The sequence below is a fragment of the Peromyscus leucopus genome, chromosome 8b (genome assembly GCF_004664715.2).
Source record: "Peromyscus leucopus breed LL Stock chromosome 8b, UCI_PerLeu_2.1, whole genome shotgun sequence".
Classification (NCBI taxonomy): domain Eukaryota; kingdom Metazoa; phylum Chordata; class Mammalia; order Rodentia; family Cricetidae; genus Peromyscus; species Peromyscus leucopus.
In genome coordinates, this window is record NC_051086.1 from 49870620 (window position 1) to 49885368 (window position 14749).

General features: G+C 44.3%; 1 protein-coding gene across 1 annotated transcript; it reads left to right on the forward strand.

The window, feature by feature from the left end:
• The first annotated feature begins 376 nt into the window (after positions 1-376).
• Tmem220 (transmembrane protein 220) lies at positions 377-12740 on the forward strand. The gene is made up of 6 exons (XM_028869367.2): positions 377-521; positions 1172-1201; positions 5397-5457; positions 6303-6426; positions 7785-7844; positions 11546-12740. Exons 1-6 carry the CDS (start codon positions 429-431, stop codon positions 11679-11681), a joined length of 504 nt encoding a protein of 167 aa, XP_028725200.1. The 5' UTR covers positions 377-428; the 3' UTR covers positions 11682-12740.
• Positions 12741-14749: the final 2009 nt, after the last annotated feature.

A 14749-nucleotide genomic window follows, 5' to 3' on the forward strand; every position in this document is an offset into this window, starting at 1 on the left:
TCAAACCCGATTTTCTTCCATCCCTCCACCATCGGGAAGACCTTGGCAAGTCACCTAGACCCACTAGGAGTCACTTTCCCATCAGTCAAACGGAGACAGCGTCAATCCTGCCTCCAGGGCACCCCAAAGAAAAGACAACACAGCAAGGCCGATGCCATACTCCTCCGCTAGTGGGCATCGCGAGACCGTCCTAGGACTGGGAAGGGCGGGGAGGCTCGCCCCCACCATCCGAGTCCTGGCCCCGCTAGCCCCGCCCCGGCCCTCTGCGCCCCGACCCCGCGCGCATGCGCCCCGCCCTTCCTTCCGGGTCCTGTCCCACTAGCCCCCCCCCCCCCCCCGCCCCTCCTTCTGGGTACTGCCCCACTAGCCGGGCCTCGCCCTCTGGCCACGCCTCTCTGGCCACGGCCTGTCCCTCCAGCTTCCAGGCCATGGCGACTGCAGTGGCTTCCTGGGCTCCCGGCTTGTGGCGGGCCTACAACGGGCTCATGGCATTCTTCTTCGGCCTGGCCGCCGTGGTGCAGGTCAGGCGGACTGAGAAGGGCGGGCAGCAGGACCGCGGAGAGGCCTGGGCAGCCAGTTCGCAGGGTGGAGCAGAATTGGGGTTTACGTTTCCCGAACCTACTGAGCCCTCTCAATCACAACACGGCTACGTTCGTGTGATTAAGCAACACTCTGAGAGCCTGACCTAGCGGCCCCGCGTGCACGGGCACACAGCTGATCACTCAGAAAAGGGACCCAGAACCGCAGCTCTGGCACCTTTCCGAACCTTCAGCTCCCGTGCGATTGAATGGCTTTCTGTGCCTGGAAGGAAGGCGGAAACAGAACTGATACCATCCTTATCCTTCCCAGATCGCTTACCGACCATCCGCAGGATAACCCCGCTTGTTTCTTGAGACCTAGGGTCTTAAAACTCCGTGTGGTTCTTAGGAAATCCCAAGCAGTTCTTTTCAAAGGATGCCTGGCTATTTGTTAGAGTTACCTGTTGTGATCAACCGGGAGTCCCTTCAGCCGTCCTGATGTGCAAACAGCTAGACAGTTCAAAGGTGTTCAGTAGTACCCTTAGCTCACTGCAGCGCCTGGCAATGAATAGTAAACATAAGGTCAGACCAGGCATAGGACATGTCAGTCAGGTCTAATGTCAGATAACATTTTGATGTTTTGACCATTCTAGGTGAACGATCCAGATGCAGAGTTCTGGGTGGTGAGTATGAGCTACGATAGCCCTTCATTTGACACAACTGTCCGTCTGATCCCAGTGGCATTTGCCTAAAACCTGAAATATCAACACTTTTGTGAGCCTGTTTTCCTAATTTTTCTCCTTGAAGGGGGAAATCACTGTGATGATATAACTTGCTGGAGGGTGTGAATCCGGGACTTTCTGGAGACATGGAAGTCTTTCCACAGAAAGGGCTTATCCCAGTAACTCTTGTCCCCTTGACAGTCATGTCACCAGTCATGACAATGCAAGTTCCTGTCGAATTTATTAAGGACCTACAACATGCTAGTCACTTGACATGCGTTATGCTGACCTTTCTGACAGCCATCACAAGGATGTGTGTGGGTTATATCCAGCCATGTGTTTTGTTTTTGTTTTTAACCTCAGACCGCAAGAGACAGTCTTGGAGGGAGACTGTACAATATCACTGAGGAAGGAACTCATTCTTAGGTTGAGGACAGTGTTCACAAGTGACAACACCAGGAATCACAGAGCAGAGTTCTAGTCCGGGTTTGGTGTTTGTCCAGTAGAACCATAGTATGAAACTGTTTGTTATCCAGAGTCTCCAGTCCCCAAATCAAATGACCTCCTTCTCAAGTGCTTTGGTCCATAGCCTGAGTTCCAGTTGTGTTTCTCTTCGGGAAGCTTCATGGTGCATCTCCAAAAGACTACAGCAAATAGCCATCCGTGCCACCATGCTGCTCCTCAAAACATGCCCAAGATCCCACCCAAGCCCTTCCCTTCCCAAGCCCACGCCTCCTGTTGACTCGGCCATTTCTGTTCTCAGCACAATTACCTAGGCAGCTTTGCTCAAAACCAATCATCTTTAACATCACTGCCTTGAGATGCCATCAGAAGTAAAAGTGAAAAGGAATTCAGCAAAACCCATTCTAGATATTGTTGCGTGCACGGTGCCTGAGCATTCCACCACACTTGTGTACGGATAATGGAAAACAGGTCACACGTTCTGATGGGTGGCCTCTCTCACTCCCTTTCAGTCCTCCATCACTTCCTCTCACACACAGCTTTATAAACTCGTGTGTCTGCCTCCTGTCTCCTGCTTCTAGGCTACCTGTATGTCACTGTCTGTGTCTAAATATTGTTATTTCCCAAGCTAAGTTGGAGATCCTCTTTTTAGTCTTTAGGCTTATCATAGCATGGCCCCACCCACATTTCCAGCATGACCTTTGAAGTCTAGTCCAGAAACGTTGGCTACAGTGCCTCGCCCCTACAGTGCTGCTGTCTGCCCAGGCTTCTGGAACTGTCTCAGATGCTATCTCATCCCCCAAACCGTTACTCTGCCTGTCTCCCAGAGGATCTGACCATCTTTCCTTTGAACCCTTATTATAGCAACAGTGCGTTTGGCTTGTGTTCTGTGCAGCCAGCTTCCAGGAGAAAAAGGGCACATTCTCCTTCTTCTTAGGAGCCTTTACAAAAGCTTCCTCATAAAAATCCTCCTGAGTAAAGTGCAGAATGGATGGATACACAGATGAACAATACTGTGTTACTTTCTGGGCTCTGGGGACTAGGATCTCACCCAGCTCCTTTCCACAGTCCCTGCTTCACCTTGTTCATGGAGGCTATTTGCATAGGATGCTCACCGAAGCAAATAGTGGAATGTGGATTATAACAAGGGGTTAGAAAAATATAGAACACATCACTTGGGAAACTCAAGGGGTCGCTTGGTAGTCAGTAGTGACACAGAGGGCCTGAGCTTTCTCTTCTCAGCCATCCTCATGTTCTCAGAACAGCTGCTGTGGCTCCCACTCTCGAATCCCCAGAGAAGTGTATCTAACATGAGAAGAATCAAAGCAGGACCGAGACAGATTTTCCTCCTGTGCTTTCTTCCCTTAAGTTACAGAGAAAACGTTTGCCGAGAAGCCCCTTGGGTGGGTGCTGTTCAGTTTACACAGATCAGCATCCCGTGTTGTTGGGGTTCGACCCTGATTTTAAAGCAACCATGCTATGTATGTCATCATCTTGGAACCTGGAACACCTTCCATTATATTTCTGGACATGGGCCATTTCCTACAGCCAAAGAGGTTGAAAAACAGTTTTGCAGTGAACAAGAATTAGAAATGAGTCCAGGGTACATTATGACACCACAGAATTAAATTCTGTTAATTTATGTGAGTACTGTGATACCTTTAGTTTTTTCATGGTTAAAAAAAAAAATCAACAAAGGACTGGCAATATGACTCAGTGGGTAGAATTGCCTGCCCCATAGCCTTACAAACTGATTTTGGTCCTGGTGACCCACATGAAAGTAGAATGAGAGAACCAACCCCACAAAGTTGTCCTTTGACCACCAAACACATACATTGCACACACATAGATAGATACATACATACACATACAGACACACACTCATTCACTCGTAAGATAATAAACTAATTAAATCCCAACAGTAACAGAAAAGAACATTATAAGTGGATTGCACTGGCTTCATATTTTTGCTGAGCATTGTTTTAGCTTGTATACTAGAAACAATTCTTTTCAGTCTCTCTGTCCCCAGTTTTTTTCATCTTCTTCCATTATAGATAGGGAAAAGAATTTTAATAAGGATTATTACATCACAGTTGCTATGAGAGACTTACTTAGTTTAAAGGATAAATTTGTTCCGATGTGTATAATATACTGTAATAAGGCTGTGTAATCTGTTAAGTCAGATATCTGGGCATTTGAATGCACATTTTAAAAATCTATGCTGGACATTTCTCACAGAGCACAATTGAATTGTATGATGTATGCTTGCTTATTGTCTTCTGTCTCTTATTCTTATCTCTGTCTGTCTCACTCTTGGGTACTCGAGTCATAGTTTTCCATTTGGAATGGGACTGATCCCTGACTTCTTCAGTGTGTTTTTAGAAGAGCAGCAGTGGCCCCTCCAGGGACTTGAATGCTGAGACCTACTGTCGACCTCCCCAATCAGCACCTGCATTTAAACAAGACCCTAGGTGATCCTTACATGCTAAAGACTTGGAAGTGTAGGGCTATCCCCAAGGAGTGTGACTGCCCATCTGTCAGGGACAACCTGACATGCAGATACCAATTCCCTGACATTCCAGTCACCAACTAGGATGGAACAGGAAGGACGGATCCAAATGCCAGCTCTGTGATCTCAATGCATGCTCTGCTCAAGGTGAAAATGGTCACTTAAAACAGACAGCTCTGATAACTTCCAAAGAGACTAAAGGTTCCTGTTCTAAACACTGCAATTGATATATGGTGTGAAGTGGCTTTCTCTCTTGGAAAATCTCCAGGTTTTATGAACCTGTTCTTTCTTCTTGCCTTCAACTGCACACACACACACACACACACACACACACACACACACACACACACACACACACTCACCCACTCATGCTTTGCAGCCAGAGTTTGTTATGATGAGGCTTGGGAATGGGGCTTCTTCAGGGCCAATCTTCCAACTCCCTTTCCAAAAGGAAGAGCCTGGTCTCAGTACTGGGCACATCAGACCCACACATTATTTGTATGCTTTCCTGTGACCTCACTTACAGAGGTGGAATACTGAATCACATCACTTGCAGGAGTGGAATACTGAATCACGTGGTCCATGGGGTCCAGCCCAACAGGGCCATCTGGCCATTCGCAGCTGTTTTGAGACAGTGTTTCTCTGTGTAGCTTTGGCGCCTTTCCTGGAACTCACTCTGTAGCCCAGGCTGGCCTTGAACTCACAGAGATCCGTCTGCCTCTGCCTCCCGAGTGCTAGGATTAAAGGCGTGCACCACCACCGCCCACATTCCCACTCTGTTTTTAAGAAAATGTTGTTTTATGCAAGCAAGGAAGGTCACTGGGTGTGAAAGTTGCTTGGGAGAGATTGGGAGGCCAGCATTGACTAAACACTCTGCTCAGACCTACAGCTTGGGGATGCAAAGCATTTCCTGGAAGAGCTGACCAAGGGAGGTAAAAATTATAGCCTGATGTGGTGATGAGGTCACAGTAGCAGAAGTTATCACCTCCTCAGTGACTACTAAAGCAGGAAAATTGTACAGCTTGGGGACCACCGATCACACTTTTATTTGCTAGATCCTCTGAAAGTAGCACATGTTGATCGTACTCCCATTTTCAGTGCTGGGAATGAGGACACTCTATTACTGGGCTAACCTCCAAGGTTTGGGCACACTTCCTAATCCTCCCATGTCCTTTTTGCTAACAGGTGGTGTACACGATCCCTGCAGTACTTACCCTGCTTGTTGGGGTTAATCCTCTCATCACAGGTATGAACAGTGGATTCTCCGTGGAGGTTCAGTGAATCAGAGTTCTTAGAATGGTGAGAATCTACCTGGCCAACTCCCAAGAGAAAACCAGGATTCCAGGCATTTCCTCTCCCTTCTCATAATGAGGAACTCCTTTTCACCTAGACTATCCTAGGAAGATTTCCCAAGGTCTTGCCATACTGGCCATTATCAACTGCAACTCAAGACTTCTTGGGCTGATTGTTTTTATGAGATTTAGCTCAGAAGGGAGATGGGTTTGGTCACTGCACTCCAGCTAGTGTCAAATGGGCATCAGTCACAGTGGCAATCTTGTCTTCTCAGACTCAGGGGCAACCATTGCCACCTATGTATTTTTTTTCTTTCTAATCCAGATCAGCTCCTTTTCTTTACACATTCTTAGAACAACACCACTCCTGTTGACGACTTTCTTATTTGGAATTTATTTGAAGTCTATGTATACAAACTGCTGCTTGTGTATAGAAAGTGCTTATTATGTCTGTAACACACTACTACATTTTTCATTGGTATATGTTGCTCCTTCCAATCTCTATAAGTACGTAGTACTTAGGGCAACAGCAACATATGGCACGCTTTTATGTGTCTCCCTACTAGGTGCAAGCTCCTTACAAGCAAGACCATGCTTTATGCCTCCTTGCATAAGCTTACATGTATTATTCCACTAGGCTAAGCAACAGAAAGTCTGAGGCCAGGTGCTGATGATGGGCAAGTGGTGTGGGAAGTGTGGCTCTCCCAAGAAAGTGAGTGAATTCCCATAAAGCAAGTAAAAGAGAACACTTGCTTCTGGATTCAACCTGATTCAACAGCTGCAGGATATGCACTTGTAGGCAATTTCATCTGGAAGAGTGTGTCTACGATACATGTGCTGTTTTGTGTGCTGTGGGCTGGCAGCTTGGCATACCACTTCTTGCTTCATGCCCAGCAGAGCATCCTAAACGAGGAAGAAGGCAGGTGAGCAGTGACTTTTGCTCTTTGGAGGGGTGGGGCAAACCTGACTAATCCTTTACAACAGCAACTCACCTACGCACAATGATGATTTAACTCCCTCAAATGTACCAGGAGGAGCAGGGGTAGTAACACAGACATTATGGGATGAAGAAAGTGTGGAAATGGGGGAGCCAGGATTCAAACCTAGGATCGCCTCTTGGATTCCACTATCATAGCTCTCATAGCTATTACCAGTTCCACAACTAGTAAGGGCATAGTGCAGTAACATTCCAGTCTGATAAACTGGTGACATCTTGAGTCACTCTTAGGTCAAAGTCTTAGGTGTAAATGCAACCAGCCACCTCAGGAGTCAGTACTTTGAGTCAACCTCTGCCAGCTTTGTTTGGTGTATCACATATTACCTCCCTTGGTCAGAACCATATATTCTGATCTTCCTTTGTTGGGATCCCAGCCTTACTAAAAGACCTTTACTTTCTTCCTTCCTGCTGCTGGTCTGCTGACAGCATGCTCCAGAGACTTGTATGTTATGTGTCACTGACAGGGTGTGGTTTGCTCTGGACCCTAGCCCATAAGTTTTGGGTAACTATCTGGACACTCCTTGGGGGAGGGGGTGAGAAGGCGCAGTGTCAATGACACAGACACCGGGAGTCAGGTGAGAAGCAAGCAGTGGCTCGTTTATTGTGAATATGGGGTGAACCTATATACCCCTCCCAATTTCCATTGGCAGCTGGAGATTCTCTTAGCTGTGTTGTCTCTTCCTCATTGGCTCCCAGCATTCTGAAGGTTGTGGGTCACCAATCACCAGGTGCAGCAGCAGACTCCAAGTTGGCTCAGTGGGAAGTAGCTAGCACTCATGCCTATGCACACTACCTGGAACAGGGCAGCTTAGGTTTTATCAGGCTAGCTGGCCACGCTCCTCCTATACCTATGTAAACTGGAGAGATGGCCAGGCCGGGTCTGCAGATGGAGATATACACTAAATGGGTTAGCTTGAAGCCTAAGAATCAGGGTGGACTTGAAGTGGGGCCTCCAGTGTCAGGGACAATTTGCTTATTCTCCAGCCAGTGTAAGAGGCACACATATCTGACACACAACTCCATGAATACATTCCCCCCAACACTATTAGTCTGATTAATATTACAAGCTCTCATTCTCCCTGCAGTATTCCCCCAGCTCTCTCAGTGTGTGTTCAGATTTTTTTTATTGGTTCGAGCTCTGACTGCAAAGCACTGACACCTTTCAAAACCATGAAACTCATGACAGATGAGCCCCCGGGCTGTCTTTGGGGCTGTACCACTCCTGGTGGCATGCAGAGGGGAGAGTGGCAGCCAGTTCATAATGGGAAACACGGTGTCTTCCAGGGAGCTGTCCGGCCTGGTGATCATCACAGCATGGATGGCACTGTGTCACAGCTCAGCAAAGTAAGTTCCACTCGTCAGTTAAAAGTCAAGGGCTCCGGGGCTAGAGAGACATCTCGGCGGTTAAGAGCACTGGCTGCTTTTCCAGAGGACCTGAGTTCAGTTTCCAGCACCCACAGATTGGCTCATAGCTGGCTCTCTGTGAGCTCTAGTCCCAGGGGATTTGATGCCATCTTCTGGCCTCCACAGGTACCAGGCATACAAGTGGTGCACAGACATACATGTAGGCAAAACACTCAACACATAAAAAAAAATTTTTTTTTGGTTGTGAGCCTAGCCTTTAACGGCTGAGCCATGCGGTGGTGGCGCACACCTTTAATCCCAGCACTCAGGAGGCAGAGGCAGGCGGATCTCTGTGAGTTCGAGGCCAGCCTGGGCTACCAAGTGAGTTCCAGGAAAGGTGCAAAGCTACACAGAAACCCTGTCTCAAAAAACCAAAAAAAATAAAATAAAATTTTTTTTTGCCCAAATGTATTTGAAAGTAAATGTCCTAATGTCCAAATATACATGGTTTCTATGTCAATTATACTATGTTCAGAGAATATGCTTTGTAGGATATAAGTTCTTTGAAATACATAGGGAGTATTTTATGCCTGAGCTTATAGTATTTTTTAAATAATGTGTAAGTGAAAAGAAAGTGGATTCTGCCAGGTGTGTGTGTGTGTGTGTGTGTGTGTGTGTGTGTGTGTGTGTGTATGTGTGCGCGCGCACGCGCCCGCACATGCCTGAGTACACACACATATTTGTTTGTAATAGGGTCTCATGTAGCCTAGGCTGGCCCCAAACTCACTATGTAGCAGAGGATGACCTTGAACTCTTGATCTCCCTGTTTCGTCTCTTAAATACTGGGATTATAGGCATATGCCACTACATCCTGGCTGGTAAGACACTTGTTAATGGCCAAACCTTCAGTTCATCAAGAAGATACAGACATTCTAAATGTGTATGTCCCCAATAACATTGCCTCCAAATAGATACAATAATCGTTGCCAGTTAAAAACCAAAATTCACAATTATTTTGTGAGATATTAATACACTTCTCCTGTTCATTAATATAAACAAAAGGCAGTGTGGATTTATAAGATATTACTTACACAATAAGACACTAGACTTCATGACCACTCTAGGACATGTGATTAGGGATTGAAGAATCTGGTGCTGGAGAAGATGGTTTGGCTGATAAAGCACTTGCAGGGAAAGCCTGACGACCTGAGTTCAGATTCCCAGCACCGGGTAGATCTGTGCACTCATGTAACCCCAGTACTTAAGAGCCTGGAGGCTGATGGTTTTTAGGTGCTTGTTAGCCAGCCAGTCTAGCCAATCTGTGAGCTCTGGGTTCTGTGAGAGGCCCTGCTCCCAAAAAAGGTGGACTGTGAGGCTGGTGAGATGCCTCAGCAGTTAGGAGCACCTGCTGTTTTTGAAGAGGGCCTGAGTTCAGTTCCCAGCACCTACATGGTGTCTCACAACAGTCTATAGTTCCAGTCCTGGGGGATCCAATGCCCTTTTGGCCTCCAGGGGTAACAGTTAGGTACACATGTGGTGCTCTTACATACATGTAGGCAAACACTTATACACACAAAATAGAAATAAATCTTAAAACAACTGTAGAGAGTGATAAGACAGTCAATGTCAACCTCTGGCCTACACACACACACACACACACACACACACACACACACACACACACACACACACACACACACACCCCTGGCAGAATCCACTTTCTTTTCCCTTGCACATGATTTCAAAAACACTATAGGCTCAGACATAAACTACTCCCTACATATTTCAAAGAACTTATATCCTACAAAGTATATTTTCTGAACATAGTATAATTAGAAACCATTAACAACAATAAAGTTAGACAACTGCTGTATATTTGGAAATTAGGAAATTTGCTTTCAAGTACATTTGGGCCAAAAAAGAAAGCACAATGGAAATCTGAAACTGAAAGGGGTAATGCTAACCTTTATGAAATGTAGCTTAAAACCACACTCAGACATAAATTCTGGACTTCAGCATATATTTGATGAGGGGTGAAGAGGCTGGAATGAATGAGCTAGGCTTCACGCTTAGAACATCATCAAATTAGGGCTGGAGAGATGGCTCAGCCGTTAAAGGCTAGGCTCACAACCAAAAATATAAGAACATCAAATTAAACCCCCCAAAACAAGAAAATAAGAATTAGTAAACCAATTAAATGAAAAATTGACATACAACCATAGGAGAACCATAAGGCCAAATATGGATTCTCTAAAATTATCACATTAATAAGCCCTGGTAAGACCTAAAATTAAAAAATATATACATATAAGAGCAAGATCCTGAGGAGGCATAAATAAGAGACATTAGGCATAAACAAGAACACATGGCACAACTAATGGATTAAGTCCTTAGATAGCACTGCAAACAACTTTCTGCACTGTACTTAAAGTCCTAGATTAAGTCAACAAGTTCATCAAAACAGTCAGTTGACTTAGAGTTATCATCAGTGCTGGAAGGCATTTTAGTGAACTCCTATTCTGGACTTGATTTATAAAATGTATTCATTTATTGTTGAGGTGCTGGAGACTGAATATAGGGCTTATATATGCTAAGGCATTTGTTCAACCAGTGAGCTATATCCCCAGATTTCTTTACTTTTTATTTTGAGGCAAGATCTCAGTGCCCAGTCTGGCCTTGAACTCACTTTCTACCAGGCTATATCTTCAATCCTCCTGCCTCAGGCTCCTGACTGGTTGGGATTACAGGCCTGCATCACTAGGTCAATAGCCACCCTCTGGAGCATGGTCAAGCTGCCAGGGACCACTCCCTTAAAGAAAGCTGACTCTCCCTCACTCCCCGGTTTGTTGTGGGGGTAGGGGACCAAGAGTACCTCCTCACTCGGCTGGATCTTCCTAACTTCTTGGAAGTTTAGTTCTTCACTTTTCAGTCTTTTTGTTAAATAAGACTTCAATTTTTTAAAAAAAATTTTCCCTAAAATACAACTCTAGACATAGATGTCATAGTTGAAGAAATCGAACAGGAAGGAAGAACCGTGCTGACCATTAGCAAATACCTCTGGAACAGGAAGGAAGGACTGTTTTCCAACTCACATGGTAAGGGCAGGACAACTCTATAACAAAATTTACCAAAACATTAAAAAAATAAAATTATAGTAACTTCACTCATAAGCACAGATGGCAAAACCTTTAAGGATTTTATTGTTATGAAAAAAACTGTAAAAATCACTTAAAATTACAAAACAAAAATTTCTAGAGAAAGCAATAGTAACAAGACCTTGGGAAAAGTTGAGCAGGGAGCTGCATCTTCTTATCCCAACACTCAGGGGGTGAGGCAGGAGGATTGCTACAAGTTCAAGGCCAGCCTGAGCTACATAACAAGTGTAAGGCCAGCAAGGGCTACACAGCAAAACCCTGCCTCAAACAAGCAGTCTAAGAGAGGGAAAGATTTCTTATGAGGCGACAAAAAAATAAGGAAAGATCAATTGTAGCATAATCTAATTAATCAATACTCCTCAGAACAGTGTTTGGAAGAGGCATTTGCAACATCTATCAAGATTAGGCATATAAAGATTTTATACAAAAATACTAAGTTCAATAAAGGGAAACTATTAAGATGCAATGTTTTACCAATTCAAACTGCATGCATATTTCCAAAGCGATTTGTTTTCTTGGACTTTCTAATCCTTTTTCTTTTTCTAGGAACCCAGGTGGTGGAAGAACGCACTTGGCTATTGCCACTGTGATCGCTCTTTTCCCACTCATTTCATGGGTCTATGTGTACATAAACAAGGAGATGCGCTCCTCCTGGCCAACGCACTGCAAGACAGTCATTTAGATTAATTCAATAATGCTTAAATTAGTATTTTAATATTTTATGCACACTAATGTATAAATAAGCCAGGAAAGAGGACAGTTTCCTGGTTTATTTCAAGAAATCTGAGTGAACACTAGAGATGATTTAAAGTCTTGAGAATTTAACAAGGCACCAGGACAGATAAGAAGCGGGGTCTGATTCTTCAGAGGCCTCTTCTCTGACAGCAGGGGACCAAGCACTGAGCAGAAATTTGAGTTTGAATTCAGCTTCCACACTATGTAATGGCTGAACTATGAATGTCCTGGTGGATATATTTCCTCCTGATATAGTAGGATGTCAGAGCTCCTTGGTCACCGCAACCAAACTGCTGTGAAGGCACTCTGAGAAGATAGAGTGTGTGCGGATTACCAAGGGCTGATTGTGACTGGAGTGAGGGGGCAGAGGCTGGGTAATGTGCTGACACAGAGGTAACTCAAGACTGCAATTACAAACTAATCCCAGTATACTTACCTGGTTCAGTGACACGAACTAAGGGAAGCTCTAGAACAGGTGAGCCAAATGATAGGCTTGTCTTGCAATCAAAGTAGAAAACCAGTAGAAATTATAGGAAAGATAAATTTGGAATATAGAAAAGATGAATAGGGAATATTAATGCTAATTTCTTACTCTCAGTGAAAAATAAGATGGAAATCTATAATTTGTTTAATGAATATTGTTATGCCCACACTGAGAGCACCAGAGGGCGACACCATCCAACAGAACATCCAACATGTTGTTATGGAGCACTTGACTTGTGGACAGGGTAACCAAAGAGGTAAATTCTTAACTTTTGTACTTTCAGAAGCAGATACTCAATTGCCAGAAAAAGTTAAGTGTGCTGGGAATGATGTGTGTGTGTGTGTGTGTGTGTGTGTGATCAACAGGTGTAGTATTTGCAGGAGTTTAGTGTCAGATGGATGTGCTTCTGTACAAAACAGTTTAGAGACATAAACACAGAATGCGTTTTATACTGATTGTATGCTGAGAAAATATTTTGAACTAAATTAGGCTAAATAAAATATATTGTATTTACTTTTTAAAGTGTGACTGCTTGAGTGTGTTAGATTACTTAATTAGCTCACATGGCCTGTCGGGTATCTAGATGGGAAGTTTATCTAGGCTGGAATGAAACTCTGTAACCAGATGACTGGTTTGGATGAGAATGGCCCCCACATGCCTGAATGGTCTCCAAGTGGTGACACTGCTGGGTAGGCTAGAATGTGTGGCCTTGCTGAAGGGAGTAGTCACTGGGAGTGAGATTTGAGGTTTCAAAAGACTCAGGCCATTCCCAGTGTCTTTCCCTGCCTCCTCCTTTCATCACAAGATGTGAGCTCTCAGCTGTTCCTGCCACCGTGCCTTTGTTCATCATCACGGACTCTAACCATCTCGAAGTTTTCAACCTGTGGGCTGCAACCCACAGGGGTCACCTGAAACCATCTGCATATCGGATATTTACATTATGTTTCATAACAGTAGCAAAATTACTTATGAAACAGCAACGAAAATAATTTTATGGTTGGGGGTCACCACACTATGAGGAACTGTATTAAGGGGTCCCAGCATTAGGAAGGTTGAGAACCACTGCTCTGGAACCGCAAGTCCCAAATTAAATGCTTTCTTTGGCCCTGGGGTTTTGTCTCAGAAATTGAAAAGTAAGCCAGACAAGATGTCATTCAGGAGACTTAAGAAATGCTTCTTTTAACTAGAATTAGTACCTATCATGCCAAAGGAATGGAAATGAGTCTGATATTCTATTTTATACCCTATAATGCAGCAGTACTCTGTAAATACTAAAGAGATATTTATTTTTGATATCAAGGAAAAAATAAAATTTATATTAAAGCAAGTACAGTGCAGTTGGAGTCAATAAGATAAAATGTCAAAGATTTGGAGTTTCCTCGTGTCCCTTTAGCCTACATGCTCTTTATCACTTTCATATCTTCTTTAGAACTAGTTGTAGTAAACTCAGTCCATTTGGAAATTCAACATAGGCACTATTGATCCTCCAAATAGGCTTGACTTCTGTGTAAATGACTCACATGTTCAAAGCATATATTATTTCCCTCTATCAGACTAGTATGGCTGTAAATATTCATGGTACCTTTTGCACCCTCAGAGAAGCATGGAAGACACTAACTTTTTGTCTGTACTTGTCTTTGGCCCTTACCAATGGAATAATTTTTATTTATTTTTTTAGGCAGGGTTTATGTAGTTCAGGCTAGCCAACATGCCAGGCTAAACTCTCTCTTCTTTCAGCATTTATGGTTTTATTTCAGTATGAAAAAGATGTACATGTGAACTGTTAAGTTCATTTTCTTTGCTGTGCAGCCCGATGTTGGGTTTGGTGACTTTGCTGGCCAGCTAGGGCTGCTCTCTGCACGAGGATCTGTGGCTCTTGGAGGCAAGACTAAAGGATCTCAGCACAATGAGACTTCCTGTTTGTCAGGAGCACTTCCAGACCAGGGACTTCCCAAAGTCATGAGGCAGTGTTGTTTTCTTGTCCTTCCCATAACCAATACTGAGCATCAGGCTTTGGCCTGGAATCTTCTCGGCACCTCAATACTGCTGGATTTCTGCTAGTTATACTTAGTTTTGGCCTACTGGTCTGATGGTACAGGATGAACTCCTTGGCCTTCACCAGAAGGAAAAGAACAGACATGACACTGAGATGGCAGACACTGGCACATGCAGTGCTCTGGAGGGGTGAAGACCACTCTATTTTTCTATTGGATTTAAGAATCAATAGCAGATTTAACACTGCAGTTCTCAGAATGTGTTCTCCCGTTTCCTATGCCTGCCCATCAGTTTGCTCTCTAGACACACATCCACAGCTCAGAAACCAAGAGTTCCTCTTAGGCTTTAAACTCTTCACCCCTCGCTCATTGATCTTCCCCACCCATCTAAACCACTCTTCTTCTTCTTCTTAAGATTGATTTATTATGTATACAATGTTCAGCCTGCATGTATCCCTGAAGGCCAGAAGAGGGTACCAAATCTCATTATAGATGGTTGTGAGCCACCAAGTGCTTGCTGGGAATTGAACTCAGAAC